General features: G+C 37.3%; 1 protein-coding gene across 1 annotated transcript in view; it reads left to right on the top strand.

Annotated features, from left to right (window-relative positions):
• The first annotated feature begins 21 nt into the window (after nucleotides 1–21).
• The window catches only part of Ppp6c (protein phosphatase 6 catalytic subunit), a 35,239-nt gene continuing 15,665 nt past the window's right edge, over nucleotides 22–19,595 (top strand). Inside the window, exons 1-2 of the mRNA XM_076845487.1 lie at nucleotides 22–174; nucleotides 16,698–16,793. Coding sequence (XP_076701602.1) covers nucleotides 100–174; nucleotides 16,698–16,793 — 171 coding nt within the window. The 5' untranslated portion in view covers nucleotides 22–99. The remainder of the gene's footprint in view (nucleotides 175–16,697; nucleotides 16,794–19,595) is intronic.

Below are 19,595 nucleotides of genomic sequence, written 5' to 3' on the forward strand. Positions count from 1 at the left end.
GCCGGACGTGACGTAGGGAGAGTTCCGGCTTCGGCCTCCGCCGCTGCCTCCGCTACTCCAGCGCCGCCGCCGCCGCTGCCGCGGCTTGTGATTCCTAAAATGGCGCCGCTAGATCTGGACAAGTATGTGGAGATAGCGCGGCTGTGCAAGTACCTGCCGGAGAACGACCTGAAGGTGAGCCCGACCGGAGGGAGACCCACTTGCGGGACTCGCCCCTTCCGGCTGCGGGGCGTCCGCCGGCCCGCCCTTCCTCTCCGCGGGACCCCTGCCGGGTGTGCTGGCGGGTCGCAGTGGAGGGCCCTCCGCGGTGCCTGACGATGCGGTCCACCTTGGCATCACGCGGAGAGCGGGGGAAGCCGGAGTCCCCCGAATGCTGTCCTGGTTCCCTTGACTGCGATCCCGAGGGATGTCGCGGCCTCTGCCCCGGGGTCGCCTCTTCTGGCCTTCGGACTGTCCCAGCTGCTTTGCTTAAAGGACTTGTCCTCCAGATGCACGCCCGGGTCCGCCGAGTTGGAGCCGAGCCCGGGGGGCGGTGCGCGGGGAGAGGGTCTTCCCCACCAGAGGTGACAGCGGCGCGGGAGGCCGGCATCTGACAGGCGTACCGCCCGTGGGTTCCTGAGGAGTGGGAAGGGGTGGACCGCAGCTGTGTGGCAATGATGTGACAGAATGTCAGGTTGCCCCTTTTAACTTACCACTCTTTCACGTCGCCTTTTTTGAGTGTGTGCGTTCATACTTCAGCATGAATCCGGTTTCCGAGCACGTTATTGAGCTTATTTCAGTGAATAGTCAGTCGGCAATGAGTTGTACCCCCCACCCCCAAATAACCTCTTAACTCAAGATTTAGTTTTATTGGTTCTCTAAAGGAGGGAACTTATTCCTCGTTACTACCGAGTCCAAGGAAGACATAAAGATGCGGGCAAAGGAATGAAAGTAAAGATAGAGGAGTGTAAGTGGTATACTGTTTTTTTGAAATGTTTCTGTGTTTTGGGTAAAACCAGTGTTTAGGTTCCCAATAGTGTTTATCCGCTAGTGCTAGTAGTGTCTGTTTTATTTGTTCAGTTAACTTTTGTTTTTGATATGTGGTAAATGGGTAGACTGTTGATAACTTGAGTTCGTCTTATGCTTATAAACTATGGATATAAAACAATTTATCTTTCAAGAAAAAAGTTATTTGTCAGTGAATTGTTTCTCTCAAGGAAGATTTTACTGTGTTCTCCCCCTTCCCCCATTCTCCTTTGGTATAGAAGTTTGATATTTAACATCAGTCAACAAGTATGAGAAACGTTAAGGTCCCATGTGCTGTTGCCAATGAATGTAACTGAATTGCGCTTACGTGTTAACTATATCGGTTAATAGGGGAGTCATTCGTGTGCATTTTTCCATTTTTAATACAATGATTTAACCAAGGAGAAAACTTTTACTAGAAGTAATGAAGCATTCATATTCATCCAAGTTCATCAGTTTGTGGCTTCTGTTTTGTGCTTTCTTAGGAAACAACACAACTAACCATGAGACCTAATTAATGAAAAACTAACCACACCTCTTTTGATGGCATTGTTTTGTTTTTGATGCCATAAGTGCACTCAATCATTGCATGTTAGTGAATTGACTGGAATTTTTTTTTCTTTTTAGTATGTAGTATTATAAAGTTGTTTTATGCTTTGTTTATAATTAAAGTGTTCTTTTTTTTTTTTACTATGAAAATGTATCTTCACCCCCCCTACCTCCCAGAACTGGGGATTAAACTCAGGGGTGCTCTAATACTGAGCTAAATCCCCAGCTTTTTTTTTTTTTTTTTTTTTTAATTTTATTTAGAGACAGGATCTCAGTGAGTTGCTTAGCATCTTGCTTTTGCTGAGGTTGGCTTTGAACTTGTGATCCTCCTGCCTCAGCCTCCCGAGCCATTCCCAGGTCTTTATATTTTTTATTTTGAGATTATCTTCCTAAGTTGCTGAGGCTGGCCTTGAATTTATGACCTTCCTGCTCCAGCCTCTTCTTTTGCTGGGATTATAGGCCTATCCCATTGGACCTGGCATGTATTTTGATATTAACTTGACATTGGACCCTGAAACAATTTGAAAACTAATCAGTGAGATTTTCTGTAGACTTCTCAGTTTGACCAACATTATATTTCCTTCCTACCTTAAGGAAATATAATTATTAAACCACTTTATTTCCTGTTGAGACACAATTGGACTGTATTTAGCTTTTATTAGTTTAATAAACCTTTCTTCCCCCAACCTTTTGTAGCTACTAAGAAAATAATTCTGGATTTTTCTTTGCAAGTAGAGACATTTCTTCTGTCCTGGAAATGTTTTTATCAGATTAATTTTCTTGTGCTGCTTGGTGTATTTAAAGAAATTTAATTTTGTTTCTGTTTCTTGGCATTAGTGCAAACTAAAAATAGGTAGGCCAAGAAAGTATTGCAGGAGTACCTTTTCTGAGGCTTTAAAGCAAAATAAAAGATTCTATCAGAGGAAGAAATGTAATTGGGGCCACTTAATGAACATGATGGAAAAGATTTTTTTTTTTTCCTGGTAGAAAAGAAGTCAGAAATTTGCTATGTTTTAAATTGATCAGATGTTGGCAGTACTAGATCAAATAATAAATATATATTTCTAGATCTAATCACAGTTTCTTGATAGTTGAATTAGAAATGGTCAAATCACTAGTACCAAATGGAATCTACCTGCTTTAAAGGAATAAGAATGAAGTATATAAACAAATAGACAGCAGTGTAACCTCTTTTGTAGAGAACTCATATGATTCTCATCCACAAGAAAGATTTTAGAGAATACCATAGAAGTTATAGATTTCATACCTGGCAAAGTAAAATAATGAATGATAAAAGGCAGATTTGCCAAATACTTAAACTTAAGAATTTTGGTAGTATTTTTCCCTTTATTTCGGGGGAGTGCTCTGCCATTGAGCTACACCTCAGCCTTAAACCTATGGAGTTTTGGAGGAGAAGTTCTATAACTTGAAAATGGTCTGATCTGTTGGACAGTTCTTAAAGGAAACATGTAAGTAAAGAATTGCACAGTGAACTACTGTTCAGTTTTTAAACAAATTTTTTAGTTGTAGATGGACACATTCCCTTTATTTTGTTATTTTTATGTGGTGCTGGGATCCAACCCAGTGCCTCATGTATGCTTGGTAAGCACTCTACCACTGAGCCACAACCCTGGCCCTTTCTTTTCTTTTTTTTTTTTTTTTAACTGAAAAGCTGAAGACATTTATTATAGATGAGACTGGGAAAATACTAGAATCTCTCTTAAGGCTGCAACATAAATAATTGTGTAATTCCATAGTAACAACTTTTATGCATTATAATGGGATCTTTTTTGGAACTCACTTTATGTTTAGTCTGAGCCATTTTTCAGTTTTGTTTTTTATCTTTGTGTGTGAGTGTGTGAGTGTGAGTGTGTGTGTGTGTCTTAGAATTCAACCCAGGGGTGTTTTACCATTTAGTGACATCCCCAGTCTTTTTTATTTTTAAACATTGTCATCCTCCTCTGTCAGTCTCTTGAGTAGCTTTTTTTTTTTTTTTTAATTTAAAAAATGTTTTTTATCTTTGAGTACATTGACACAGGCCTATAATCCCAGCAACTTGGGAGGCTGAAGCAGGAGGATGACAAATTTGAGGTCAGCCTTGGCTAATTAGTAAGGCTTATCTCAATAAAAACTAAAAAGGGCTGGGTGATCTAGCTCAGTGGTAGATCACCCTTGGGTTCAGTCCCTGGTTGTGAAAAAAACAAACAAAAAAAATCATTTCCAACTTTTTTGTACTGGGGATTGAATTCAGAGGTGCTTTCTCACTGCGTAACATTCTCAGCCCGTTTTTTATGTTTTATTCTGAGAAAGGGTCTTGTTAAGCTGCTTAAGGCCTCACTAAATTGTTGAGGCTGGCTTTGAAATTCTTCCTGCCTTAGCTTCCCCAGCCACTGGGGTTACAGATATGTACCACTACACCCAGCTCTGTTCTTTATTTTCTAAACGGACATGGCACTTTACTGCTCCATTTTACCATTTACAGTGTTCTGCCTTGTATGATAGCATGTATGTCTGTTATTAGATGGCAAGATTCTTGAGGAACAGAACCATTTCTTGTGTATTTTCCAGTTTTAGAACATTGACTTGTATATGATAGATAATCAGTAAAGAGTTCAAGTAGATAAAACAAGAAGGAAAGAACATGCGAGCAGAAAAAAAATACCATAAACAATAGTGTGTAGTCCTGAGAGAACACAGGTTGTTCAGAAATTTGAAGTGGTTTGGTATGGCTGGAGGTGGGGTTGGGAATATAGGCAGAAGCTGAATTATGGAAGACAAAGTTGATGTGCTTGGATTTTTATCTCTTGGGTGGCACATGAACGCATTGCAGTTTTTTTTCCTGTGTTGGGGATTGAACCCAGGTCTCATGCATGCTAGGTAAATGCTCTACCTCTACCACTGAGCTTCGCCCCAGGCCTGATATGCTTTTTATATTTAATTTAATTTAGTTTAATTATTTGTTTTTGGTACCAGAGATTGAACTCAGGGGTACTCAACCATTGAGCTGCATCCCCAACCCTATTTTATATTTAATTTAGAGACAGGGTCTCACTGAGTTGCTCAGTGCCTTGCCATTACTGAGGTTGTCTTTGAACTTGTGGTCCTCCTGCCTCAGCCTCCCAAGATGCTGGGATTACAGGTGTGTGCTGCTGGGATTACAGGTGTGTGCCGCCGAGCCCAGCTTTTCATATTTTTGAGAAAACAAATCATACTATGATTTTGGGATATTGTTAATATGTGGCTAATTAAAAAAGTAGAGTCATTGAAAACTAATAAAGAATATATTCTTGTATGTGGTAGGAATATGAAAATAATCATGAAGGAATCTGAATTGATTTTGGAAAGCATAGCTATAGACAGGAATGCTCTGGGGGATTTTCTTTTTCCCCTCCAGTGCTAGGGGTGGAACCCAGTGCTTTGCACATCTTAGGCTAGAGCTCTAACATTGAGCCTCATTCCCAGCTCCTTTTGAGTAATTTTTTTTTTTTTTTTTTTTTTTTTGCGGGGGTACCAGGGATTGAACTCAGGAGCATTCAACCATTGAGCCACATCCCCAGCCCTATTTTGTATTTTATTTATTTAAGGTCTCAGTTGTTTAATGCCTTGCTTTTGCTGAGGCTGGCTTTTGAACTCGAAATACTCCTGCCTCAGCCTCTTGAGCCGCTGGGATTACAGGAATGTGCCACTGTGCTCGGTTTTGAGGGATTTTTAAGGAGAATACTAACAGTAAGATTTAGAAATATTATTCTGGTAACATTGTGAACCATGGATTGGAATGGGACAGAAATGTCATAGAAGCAATAGAACAGGTGACACACTGTGAGAGCCTGAAGTAAGAGAAGTGATTATGGTGTTTTAAAAGAAATAAAGATCGTGAAGAACTTGTAGATTAGGTCTAGGTTATTAGAGAGAGAGGACTTCAGTATAACCTCTTAGATTCTTGCTAGGCCAGACAAAAAATCTTGGCAGAAGGGCATGATATAGGAAAACTTCTGAGCTTGTGGCAGTCAAGAAGCAGAAGCAGATTGAGAGGGGCCTGGGACAAGATATAGCCCCTAAGGACATACTTTCAAGGGCCCATTGCCTTTAATCAGGTCCCACCTCCTACAGGTTCTGTCACCTCTCAGTAGTCCATTCAGCTGTTAGTAGATTAATATAATAATGATGTTAGAGCCCTCGTGATCCAGTCACTTCCCCAGAACCTCATCTGAGCATCCCTACATTGAGGACCAAGTCTTTAATACAAGAACCTTTGGGAGACAGTTCAGATAAGAGATGCTTCCAAGTTAAGACATTGAGGTAGAAATGTCCAGAAGACTGCTGCATACAAGTGAGTTAAACAACAGATTAATTAACCAACTAATTTATTTCTGTAGTATTGGAGAATGAACTTAGACTGGGCAAATACTCTACTCTTAAGCTACATTGCAGCCCAATAAAACACATTTTGTTCCTGGTTCTAGGGATTTAATCCAGAGGTGCTTTGGTGCTTTATCACTTTATTATTGAGGTACATCCCCAGCCCTTTTTATGTTTTTTTTTTTTTTTTTTAAGATAGGGTCTCACTAAGTTGCCCAGGCTGGCCTTGAACTTGCAAACCTCCTGCCTCAACATCGTGATTTGCCGAGATTACAAGCTTGTCTCATCTCACCTGGCAACAAATAATTTTGCTTGCCAGATGTGCTCCAAACACTGTTCTAATTGTATTAAACTTTGGAGAAAGATCTAGATCAGTGGTCCTCAACTGGATACAATTTTGCCCCCAAGGGGATATTTGGCAATGTCTATAGACAGTTTTGGTTGTTACAGGTAGAGGCATGAATCTTGTGAGTATATAGTAGGTGTAGAAGTTAGGGATGTTGCTGTTGTACAGGACAACAGCCCCCACAATAAAGAATTAGTAGTGCCATGGTTGAGAAACAGTTTTGCCTGAAGGTAGAGATGTTACCTTATGGATCATAGCCCATTCACCTTGTGAATATTACTATCATCAAGGATCCCTTATCTTCAATTTCAGTAATTTGTATATAGTATAGACTATGTAAAACAAAATTTAGGATAGATTTTAATTTCTTAAGCTATGAGTTTATTATAAATACCAGTATATAAAAGTAAATATAGGTAGTAGTTTTTAGCTGGGTGTGGTGGCATACCTCTAACTTGGGAGCCTGAGACAGGAGATCACAATTTCAAGGCTAGCCTCAGCAACTTGGTGAGGCCCTAAGTTAGTCTCCCCGCCCAAAAAAAAAGTCTTAGATAGCAAGATCAGCTAAGTGAAGAATTAAAAAAAATTAGAACCCAGTATATTTGAGGGCCAAGAGGGGACAAGGAGCAGAATGTAGAATAGAACCACAAACAAGTACTTTTTTTTGCAGGGGAGCAGGATTGAACCCAGGAATGCTCACTGAGCTATGTCTTTTTATTGTGTGTTTTTTTTTTTTTTTTTAATTTTGAGACAGAGTCTTGCTAAGTTGTTGAGGATCTTGCTAAGTTTCCAAGGTTGACCTCAAACTTGCAATCTTCTTGCCTTAGACTCCCAAGTAGTTTGGATTATGGATGTGTGCCACTGTGTGTGACCATAAACACATATTTTAAGGACAAAGTAGAGAAGAAAAATAAGATCTCCCAAGAACGGAGCCACAAACGTCTTCTTGTTCAAGGATTAGCAATTAATTGGGCCAGAAAAAAAGAGAGAGGAGTATAATTTGTCTTCAGTTTGGAAGAACATTTAGAATCTTTTCTCAGTGACTGTTATTGAGCAGTAAAGGAAGCCATGCATTCTGCAAACCAAGTTAATAGAACAAAGCTATGAAGCTTTGGAGGGGAAGAGTGTATGTTGTGCCCATGGCATGGCTAGACTTTTGTGGGTTTACCATGTATATTGTTGGTGACCTATGTAAGGTTTATACTGAAATTTATAGATTTTTCTTTTTTTTGTGTATACTGGTTATGAACTTCTAAGCAACTGCTGAATTAAAGAGATGAGAGGCAGTAGCTTTGGTTTAGACACATAGCTCTCAAAATCTTTAGTTTGGATCTGCAGAAGTGGCAGTAATAGGCAGCAGCTGCATCTTTACACTAGTTAGCATGCCTGGGCTCCAGGTGAAGGATTCTGCTTAAGTAATTTTATATGTTTTCTCCAGACAGCCTTTGAGATTGACAAGGTGTGACTGTGATATTCTTCAATTTATGGTCCTTTGTTTCTTTTTTTCCTTTTTTTGGATATTATTGGGAATTGAGTCCAGGGACATTGCATGACTGAGCTACATCCCTAGCCCATTTTATTTTTTATTTTGAGTCCTTCTTGCTAAGTTGCCCAGGCTGGTCTTGAACGTGTGCTCTTCCTGTTTCAATGTCCTGAGTACTGGAATTATGGGTGTGCACTAGTGTATCTGGCTCAGTGTTACTTACAGACCAGCACTGAGAGTTTGGGCCAGTCATCAGGCAGGACTAGGAGGCATTATGACTTAGGAGAGCCAATCACATGTGAATGTAAATATGGCCCATTGGAACATAGGAACCGTGGAGTCCCTCAGGATTCTTTGTTGTGACTATTTACAATATGTTAATTAAATGATAATTTACTTTATTGCATCATGCGGCCAGCGCATTGGTTTCATTAATGAGGTTCTTGGCATAAAAGTTAACTAGTGAGATCGAAATAAACACACAGACTCACTTACCTTTTTCTATGACCAGGTCGGAGAAGGTTCCCCTCTCTGGTTTCTACCTCCAACCGCCTGGTAGGGCAGCAAGGATTACTCAGGGCTAGCAGGAGAGAGAGAGTGAGCACGCCAGGGAATAGCCTTTTATTGGGGAACAAGAAATTCAGGGGAAAATTCCATCCAATGAAAGTTGAGGGGGGCCGCACTCTAAGGTCAGGGTCAGTGATTGGGCCCCGGGGTCTGTGGTCAGTCACACCCCCACATGGATGGGTTTTCTCATCAGGAGAGGGCCTGGAAAGACACAGATTAGCCAGAGGGCCTCAGACCCAAACCGGGAGTCTCCCAGTCACGTGTGAGAATGGCTTTCCACACTTTGTTCCAAAAAGGATATAGGGTGGTTTGCAAAAGTGCATTTAGTGTAGCAGTATAAATTACTTTTAGAAATAAATAAGAAAAACCAGTCAGAGAAAATAAAGGTAGGAAACCAAGATGGACTAGCAGTAAAAGTAAGAATTTTAAGTAATAAAATTTGTGATGACCAGGTTACTACTATTTTTTTTATATATGTCTATAATATTTACTTTTTAAAAAACATTTATTTAATTTATTTATATGTGGTGCTTAGAATCGAACCCAATGCCTCACACATGCTAGGCAAGGTCTCTGCCACTGAGCCACAACCCCAGGTTCCAGCTTACTTCTTTTTTTTTTAAAGAGAGAATTTTTTTTTTTTTTTTTTGAGAGAGAGAGAGAGAGAGAGAGAGAAAGAATTTTAATATTTAGGGGTTTTTTTTTTAGTTTTTGGCAGACACAACATCTTTGTTTGTATGTGGTGCTGAGGATCTAATCCGGGCCGCACGCATGCCTGGCGAGCGCGCTACCGCTTGAGCCACATCTCCAGCCCCAAGAGAGAATTTTTTAATATTTATTTTTTAGTTCTCGGCGGACACAACATCTTTGTTTGTATGTGGTGCTGAGAATCGAACCCGGGCCGTACGCATGCCACATCCCCAGCCCTCCAGCTTACTTCTTAAAGATTAGGCCCTAAGTTTTCCAGATGCCTCCAGAAAGGTGGAAACTGATTAATTTAAAAATACACTGAATCTGTAGATGATAATACAAAAGGCTTCTCAGAGAAATTAACTTCTATCCCTGATAGAGGGAACAGAGAGACATTCTTACCCTGGGTTCTCTGAAGGATCTTGTATGTGGTCTACACAGTAGTAAGCTCTGTAGAAGAATTATCCTATAATGGAAACAAGTCAGTTACTACAGTTGATGGCATGACATCATTGTGTAATTTGCCTTGCACATGTGAGAGCACTGGGTTCGATCTTCAGCACCACATAAAAATAAACAAATGAAATAAAGGCATGCTGTCCATCTACAACTACAAATATAAAAAATAAAAAAAATTGATCTTTATAGAGTTGTTCACAGTGGAGCTTCCAAGTTTACAAGTAACATAATTTTCTGAATATGAGCAAGTTGAGAGATGAATATTCTGAGAAATAGAGAACTTTTCCCTCCCCCAAAAGTTGTGGAAAGAATGGAAAATGAGTTCCCTGGAGGCTTGTATCAGAGGATATGTTGGAAGAAAATATTGTTTGTATTTCTGGTACAGACTCTTACTCTAACTGGTGGTAGCTAGGCCTGTTTTTTTTTTTTTTTTGGTACTGGGGATTGAACCTGGAGGCACTTTACCACTGAGCTACATTCCCAGCACTTTTATTTTTTATTTTGAAACAGATTAAGTTGTTGAGGGTCTCAATAAGTTCCTAGTTGCTGGGATTACAGGCATATGCCACAGTGCCCATCTCCAGTAGGCCTATTCTTTTTAAAATTTTTTTTTTTTTTTAAAGTTGGACACAATACTTTTATTTATTTATTTTTATGTGGTGTTGAGGATTGAACCCAGGGTGTCACATGTGCTAAGGGAGCGCTCTACCACTGAGCCGCAACTCCAGCCCAGGCCTATTCTTAAAAGATGTGAAATCTGAAAGGCAGTGTGGCTGGGACAAGTAACTGATAGCATAAAAGCCTCATGGAGAGCAGACTTGGAAACAAAAGCTCTGCTTATTCTGGTTTGACTTATAGCAAAGCACTTCATATATATATTTAATTGTTGATAGACCTTTATTTTATTCATTTATTCATATGCGGTGCTGAGAATCGAACCCAGTACCTCACACATGCTAGGCAAGTGCTGTATCACTAGGCCACAACCCCAGCCCACAGCAAAGCACTTCTAAAATATCTTGGTGGAATTCTTTGAGGAGGCTTGGCACATGTACCAGAGAAAATACTGCAGATATAATGAGCAAAGCATTATACCTAAGAAAGGTGGCTGTTGTCCTGAGATAGATACCTTAAAGCATCGCTGTATTATTTTAATTTTAAAATTATATAGTATCAGAAAAATAATTTAAAGTATTAACTGGTACTGTGAAGCTAATCTAAAAAGAATAGTGCTTTTTATTTTGGCAGAGTAAAGGGGAGGGAGATTGTGATAAAAAACTAAAAAAATTATAGGCCAAACAAAATTATTTATCAGTTTCTCTTATATTTGTTCTTTGGAACTGCCCTTAAGCCAGAAGTGAATTTGGATTTGAAAAAATGCAACTAGGTATAAATTTTGGACTTAAAAAAAAATCTTTATTTTGTTTACTCTTTTTATGTAGTGTTGAGGCAAGTGCTCCGCCACTGAGTCACAACCTCAGCCCATAAATTTTGGATTTTAATTACGGTGAAATCAATAAAAATTTAAATCAGTCATGGTGGTGTATATCTGTAATCTACTCAGGAGACTACAGTAATAAGACTGAGAGTTGGAGACCAGCCTGGGCAGTTTAGAGAGATCCTGTCTCATAATGAAAAAAAATTTTTTTTTTTTTGGTGGTGCTAGGGAACAAATCCATGGCCTCGTGCCTGCAAAGCAAGCACTCTACCAACTGAACTAAATCCCCAGCCCTCATAATTAAATTTTTACAAAGGGCTGGGAATTAGTGGTAAAGTGTACCCCCCCCCAAAAAAAAAGCTTACATCTCCCCCCAAAATTAAGTAATAAATTAAAAATTATATATCACAGATCTAATAGATTATAAATAGGAATATGATGCTGTACAACTCTTAACTTTTGAAATTGGATGGACAATCTAATCAGAGGGACGAAATTATGTGTTTATGGTCAAGGTGGTGATGATTAATTTTAACATGTAATATTTATTTTTTCTTATGAAAAGTGATTGCCTAGAAAGTGAACATGGAGACTTGGGGAGTGCCTGCTAATGGATATTTGGAGTTTCTTTTTGGAGTGATGAAAATGTTCTAAAATTGATTGTGGTGATGGTAGCATAACACTGTGACTATACCTAAAACCATTGAATTTTATACTATAAGCCATGAATTTTATGGTATGTAAATTATATCCCAATAAAGTTTTTTAAAAAAATGAGTCTAATTTCTGGTCACCAGCTTTCCAAACCAAATCCAAATATATTAAAGCAATATGCTCATGAAATAGTCCATAGGAAAGACTTCATAAAAATTAAAAAGTTTTGCTCTTTGAGAAATTATTGTTAAGAGAATGGGAAGGTAAGCCACAGATTTGGATAAACCTTTTGCAAGATATAATACAGGATTGTTATCCAAAATAGACAAAGAACTCTTAAAATTCAGAAATAAACTGGGCACATACTTGTAATCCTAGCTACTGGGGAGGCTGAGACAGGAGGATGTCAAGTTTGAGTCCAGAACACTGACAACTCCAAATGTGGATGAAGTCCCGGAGCAAAGGGAGCATTTGCTCACTGCTGGTGGAAATGCAACATGATATAGCCTCTTTAGAACTGTTTGGAAGTTTCTTACAAAACTGAACATGCTATTACCATATGATCCAGCAATTCTGCTTTTTAATATTCACCCAAATGAATTGAAAACCTATTTCCACACAAAAAGCTGTATGTACATGCCATAGCAGCTTTGCTCAGAATTGCCAAAACTTGAAAGCAATCAAGATATCCTTCAGTAGATGAGTGGATGAACAGACTGGTACATCCAGACAGTGGGATACACTGTCTAAAAGGAATGAACTCACAAACCATGAGAAGACATGGAGAAATTTTAAATGCATATAATTAAGTGAAAGAAGCCAACCTGAAAAGGCTACTTTTGTATAATTCCAACTATATGAATTCTGAGGAAGGTAAAACTATTGAAACAGTAAAAAAAGATCAGTGGTTTCTAGGATTTGGAGGGAGGTAAGGATTAATATGTGAAGTGCAGGATTTTCAGGGTAGTGAAACTACTCTGTATGATACTTTAGTAATAATGATGTGTCAATGTAGATTCTTTAGTTGTGACAAATGTACCGTTTCGGTGCAATATGTTGATAATGGGGGAGGCTGTATGTATGTGTTTGGGTGTATGAAAACTGTACTTTCTGCTCAGTTTTTCTGTGAACCTGAAATTGCTCTAAAAAATAGTCTATTTAAAAGGGTAAAAACAATTTAAAAATTTGCTCTGAGAAAAAATATTGTTAAGAGAATGGGAATCTGCTTTCCTTGGAGTATTAACTCTCTTAGTAATGACTGTTTCCATATTTGTAGTTGCTTAGATCAGAAATCTTAAGTTACTTTTAGTTGTTTATATCTCTTTAACACCTTGTAACGAGTTGGTCATAAATCTTGCAAATGCTACATTCAAAGAAAATACCTGAGTATGTCTACTTGTCATCATCTTTCTACTTTTACTACTCTGGTCCAAGGCAGGATTAACTTATTGTATAAACCATATAATTTCCTTTACTCACCAGCTCCTGCCTCCCCCCCTCCCCCCCCCCTCCCAAGTAGTCTGTTTTCTACAGTAGATTTAAAGTCACCGCAGTCCTTTTTCAGGATGTTGTAATGGCTTCCCAAGACTCTCACTAGAAGTCTGGGTTCTTTTATATTCACACCAGTGACCTTTCCAATTTTGTGGTACTTTTCTGAAAATCTTATTCAATTTGTAATCACACCAGCCTCCATATTTCTCAGACAGCAAGCCTGCTTCATGTCAGGGCTTGTTGTACTTATTGATTGTCCCTCTGCCTGCAGTGCTCTGCCCCATAGCCTTACCTCCTTGAGATTTATGTTCAAAAGTCACTTTATCAGTGAGGGTTCTGTGCTCTCCATATTTAAAATATCACCACCAACCTTTCACTATTCACACTCCCCATTCTTCTTCCAGTGTTTCAGTTTTCTCCATAGGTCATAACTCCATGTAACAAATTACTGTATACACTTTACTTATTATTTTAAGTATTTTTTTAGTTGTCAGTGCATCTTTTATTTATTTATATGCTGTGCTGAAGATTGAACCCAGGGCCTCACACATGCCAGGCAAGTACTCTACCACTGAGCCACAACTCCAGCTCCCTATTTTACTTATTTAAAAAAAAAAAAAAAAATTTTAGCAGGCTGGGGTTGTGGCTCAGCGGTAGAGCGCTCGCCTGGCATGCGGGAGGCCCTGGGGTTCGAACCTCAACACCACATAAAAATAAGCAAACAAAATAAAGGTATTGTGTACAACTAAAAAAATAAATATTAAAATAATATTTTTAGCTATAGTTGGACACAATATCTTTGTTTTATTTATTTTTATTCTGATGATTAACCTAGTGTCTCACACATGTGAGGCAAGTGCGTCACCACTGAGCCACAACCCCAGCCCTATACTTCACTTAATTTATTGTGTCTTTCCTTATTAAAATGTGATCCGCTTGAAAGCAGGGCTTTAGTTTCATCTTTTTTTTTTTTTTAACCTTTTTTATAGTTGTCATTGGGCCTTTATTTCTTCATATGTGGTGCTGAGAATTGAACCTAGTTCCTCATGCATGCGAGGCAAGCGTTTTACCACTGAGCTACAACCCCAGTCCTAGGTTCATCTTGATCATTGTCATTTACTTTGTGTCCAAAGCAATACCTGATAACATTAGACACCAGTAATTATTCATTGCATTAAACAACTAAATATTCAAGATAGTATAGTGGGAAAGGTAAGAAACCTGGATTCCAGATCTGTTCCTAAGATTAAGTAGCTTTGTGACCTTAATCTTTGTGGGCCACAGTCAGGAGATTTGGCATAGGTGGTTTTTAATGAAGGCCAGAATTTTATTTTTATTTTTATTTATTTATTTTTTTGGGAATTATATCTTGGATTTATTTTTAAAAATCTTATTGAAAATATTAAATAATACAATTTCAAATATGAAAAAAAATTACTGCAGTAAAACAGTTCAGGTGTATTTACATTGTGCTTCCTTTCCTCATTGGGACAGTCAAGTGTCCAGCTTCTTCCATCTCTACACAAAGCACATGACTGTGGCTCACCCCGGCTTTGTTTAACACATAGTAGAGGTGATGCTTTCTGAAAAGTTGTAGTGACACTTGTAAGTCAAAATGGTTCAAATCACTTATTTACATACTGATCAATTCTTTGTGATAGAAAGACAGACTCAAAGGAAATGTAGTAAATAATTTCCAGTTGCTATAAAAAATAAATAAGAAAATAAAACAAATTCAGGAGAGGAAAAGGTCATTGTACACGTATATCTTTTATGTATACAAATAACTTCATTCAGGTATAATTTTAATTTGAAAGACTGAGATGCAGTCTTATTTCAGAATTTTATAACTGGTATCTGTTCCTATAATGAATGATGGATGGTAGGGCTTCAGGTTGGTTTGATGGTGCATGTGAGGGTTTGGGACTCTAGGCTAGAATGACAACAGGCCAAAAGGAGGATCTTATCTTTGAGGTGCTATCAAAGATCAAGAACTTATCATGGGAATAAGCACAAATCATTTTATTTTGAAGTCTTCTGTTTTGTTGTCTAATAATTAGGAAATAAACAGCTGTATTTACTCTCATTTTCTTTTGGTGGGCCTTTTTTCATTATTTTCCTCCTTCCACTCCCATTGTGAATTCTATCCCATGCTTGCCTCTGTATAAGTGTTAAAACTGTTAAAATGTATCTCTTATATATTAAAACAATTGTAGCATTTAGATTCCTTAGTTAGTGTTTAAATAATATATTTTTGCTTATTAGATTAATTCTTCCTTTCTTGGCAGACATATTGTAACATCCAGTAAACCTCTGGCAGTAGACTAGTAGTTCCATCCAAACTGATTTTATATGGAATATTCCTGTCCACTTTCTGTATGTCCACTTCTCTACATGTAGCTGAGGATATATTTCTCTCTCTAGAATGCTTTTGTAAGAATATGTTTTCTCTGAAACCACATTTCTTTGGTTTGAGTGTGAAACAGAGGACAAATATATATCCTTCCCAACCCTGTGACCTTACTCGGGGCCTTGTGTATCCTAGGCAAGTGCTCTACTACTGAGTTATATCCCAAACCACAGGACAAATATTTTTGAAAAGCAAACATTTTAGAGTTGTGTTTTTTTTTTAAAGTGATATGACTCTTCAATTTGAGATTTCCATTTTATAATTACTTAATTGTAATCTTTTTATGTTGAAATAATTACGGATTCACATGCAGTTGTAAGAAATAATGAGAAATTCTATGTATCATTTACCCAGTTTCCCACAGAGTGACATTACAAAGAATTGTAATACAGTACCACAACCTGGATATTGACATTGATACATACTTGATCTTGTTCATATTTCTGTAGTTTTGCTTGTGTGTATATATATTCTCTATAACTTTATTATATTTGCAGGTTTATATATCCATTTTTATTATATTCCAGATACTTAATAGTTTCATCATTAGAATTCTTTTTGTTGTCCTTTTATAACCACACCCATTTGTTTCCTGCTGTCAGCAACTCTTGGTTTCTGGCAACCCCTAATCTGTTCTCCATTTCTATGAATTTTCTCATTTTAAGAACATTACATAAATGGCATCATATAATATGTCTGAGATAGGCTTTTTTCATTTGGCATATATATTTCAAAATTAATCCAGATTGTTGTGTGGCAATAGTTCATTTCTTTTTATTGTTAGGTACTATTCCATGATGGGATATACCACAACTTTTTATTTGATATGTAAAGTTTTTATTGTCAAGAGTGTAGTTCCTGGGTCATGGTAAGTACATGGTTTACTTTTAAATTTAGCAGATAAAACCTTTTACTGTTACATATTTACTGTTACATTACATATTCTTGGATTTATTCTTTTAATTTGGTGAAAGAATCATTTTATTGTTCCTTGTAAAGTTATGTCTCCTAGAACCCATTATGTAGCCAGGGAGTTTGCGTTAGGGGATATTGTAATTGTGTCATTCTTACGTATTATGAACTCTGTTTGAAAGGTGTCAGAAATCTAACCCCAGAATCATCATAGGGTAGTTTCCTTTCAAAAATTATACTTAGTCTTTTTAAATATTAGTCCTTGTATTTTTTGTACTTGGCCCTTGATTTTAATATTGTAGTAAATGTTTGCATTTTATTTTTCTTCTTTCAGCGGCTATGTGACTATGTTTGTGACCTTCTCTTGGAAGAGTCAAATGTTCAGCCAGTATCAACACCAGTAACAGTGTGCGGAGACATACATGGACAGGTAAAATTTTCATAAAGAATTTTTAAATTTTTATGTTGTCCATGATTCATTTGTGTTACTACTTTAAAAAGAAAAAAGGAAAAAAAAAATCCCAAATTAAAAAAAATCTAACAAAAATCTTCAATAAAACAGAAAAAACCCAATTTGTGGTTAAGTTGCCTCAGTCTCTGTGGTATTAATAATTATTGACTTACTGTTCTGGAAAATAAAAGCAGTGATCAAAATTACTCATGAGGTGTTTTAAAATTACATTTTAAAATTGAATAAAATGCTCTATTAATTGTTCTGTGCAATGACAGAACTTTTTGGTGGCAGTAGAAGATATAAAATACAAATAGGGGCTACTTGTAGTAATTATGATTAATAGGAGATGTTTTCCCCCATTTCATTCTATTTATTCTTTTTGTTCTTGTCACATATTATTGAAATTTTATCATTTCATTCATGGTAATGAGGCTAGCAAAGGTTCAGAAAAATAAAATTGTTGGTACATGCTTTCACAGAAAATTATTGATAGAATGATATGAAAAGATTTGAGTTTATTTTTTTTCCCCCATCTGCTGGGAGTTTGTTTCAAAGTAATGACAGGAAGGGCATACCTCACCCTTAGGCTGTACTGTCAGTATTAACCTAGTTGGAAACCTTACATGTATATATAGAATTTTATATATATAAAATATGTATATTTTATATATATAAAGTTGAACAGGTCATTCATTGCCTGCCATGAGTGCAATGTAGTTGGAACTGTATTACCTAGAATACATTGTAAACAATATAGTCTTTTAAAATGTTTTTTGGAACTGGGGATTGAACCCAAGGGTACTCTACCATTGAGCTACATCCCTAGTCCTTTGTATTTTTTATTTTGAAACAGGGTCTAAGTTGTCCAGGCTGGCCTGGGATTTGCGATCCTCCTGTCTCAGCCTTCTGAGTTGCTGGGATTACAAGTGTAAACCATGGCACCTGACTATAATACAGTTCTTTTTTTTTTTTTTTAATTTATTTTTTAGTTTTCGGCAGACACAACATCTTTATTTGTATGTGGTGCTGAGGATCGAACCCGAGCCGCACGCATGTCAGGCGAGCGCACTACCGCTTGAGCCACATCCCCAGCCCATATAATACAGTTCTTATGGATACCAACAGGACTTGGTCTGCCTTAAATATGACTATGTGAAGGAGCAGAAATGTATCTAAATTGGCCCTGATTAGGCCTGCTCCATAAATAAAATCCTATTTTGACTACTTATAATAAAGCTATTTCCTTTTTGCTTTTTCAACTTTTTTCTGAATGATGAGATTATAATAAATCTTACATCTGCATGTCATTGGCTCCTAAATAGAGGCCCTATTATGTCATCTTTGATTTGTTAAAATAGAAATTCTCTATAGTAGACTTTAGGAAATGAATTTCTTCAACTTTCTGTGTAACTTCTCTCCAAAATTATTATAAAAGTATTATAGGACTGGAGATATAGCTCAGTTGGTAGCGTGCTTGCCTCATGTGCACAAGGCCCTGTGTTTAATCCTCAGCACCTGACACAAAAAAAGTATTATAAGCATTTGTATTTTGCTAACATCAAGAATATTAATATTAGGGCTGGGGTTGTGGCTCAGTGGTAGAGCACTTGCCTAGCAAGTGCATGGTCCTGGGTTCAATCCTCAGCACCACATAAAAATAAATAAATAAAATAAAGGTATTATATTCAACTACAACTAAAAATAAATATCAAAAAATATTAATATTAGCAGTGACTACATTTTTTATATACTTTTATTTTATTCATTATTTTTTTTAATGTGGTGCTAAGGATCAAATCCAGTGGGAGACATGTGCTAGGCAAGCACTCTACCACTGAGGTACAACCTATATCCCCCACACCATGTATAATTTTTTCAGTTGTAGATGGACACAGTACCTTTATTTTTATGTGATGTTGAGGATAGAACCCAGTTTTTCACCCATGCTGAGCTACAGCCCCAGGCCTACATTTCCCTCCCTCCCTCCCTCTCTCTGTCTCTCTCTCTCTCTCTCTCTCTCTCTCAATTTTTAGTTGTAGATGTTCACAATACCTTTACTTACTTACTTAACTTGTTTATTTATTTATTTATTATGTGGTGCTGAGGATCGAACCCAGAGCCTGACATGTTCTAGGCAAGTGCTCTACCACTGAGCTACAAACCCAACCCATCCTTCTATAGATTTCTAAAACTAGGGTAAACCAAGTAACGTTTTCCCCTGGTTGTAACATTAAAATTGAGGAGTTACTTGTGTTATCCAAGGACTTTATGATATGTGAATTACAGCTATATCAAACATCAGAAAGTTAGAGACAACCTCAAACTACTAAAATAAATTAAAAGAATACAATTGTATTGCTGCATTACATATACTTTTAGCTATAGATGGAGACAATATCTTTATTTATTTTTTTTATGTGGTGCTGAGAATCAAACCCAGTGCCTCATACATGCTGGGCAAACACTTTACATGAGCCATGATCCCAGCCCTTACATATACTTTTTTCTTTTATTTGTTTTAATTAGTTATATATACTTTCAATCAGTTTTACAATTCTTGCTAACATTTCTTTGTTTTGAGGTTAACAGTGTGCTTTTCTATACTTTCAATGTCAGATTGTTTCAATCATGTTAGATAAGTTTTTAGAAAGTGAAACAGAGACTATGAAAAACTAAAGAATTAGCCCAAATTACACAGCCACTAAGGGTAGAACTGAGATTTGAAATACCCTGTTGCACATTTTATTTGAAGAACTATCACCCAACTGTGAACATTGT

This window comes from Callospermophilus lateralis, chromosome 2, assembly GCF_048772815.1.
Source record: "Callospermophilus lateralis isolate mCalLat2 chromosome 2, mCalLat2.hap1, whole genome shotgun sequence".
In the NCBI taxonomy this organism is placed as follows: domain Eukaryota; kingdom Metazoa; phylum Chordata; class Mammalia; order Rodentia; family Sciuridae; genus Callospermophilus; species Callospermophilus lateralis.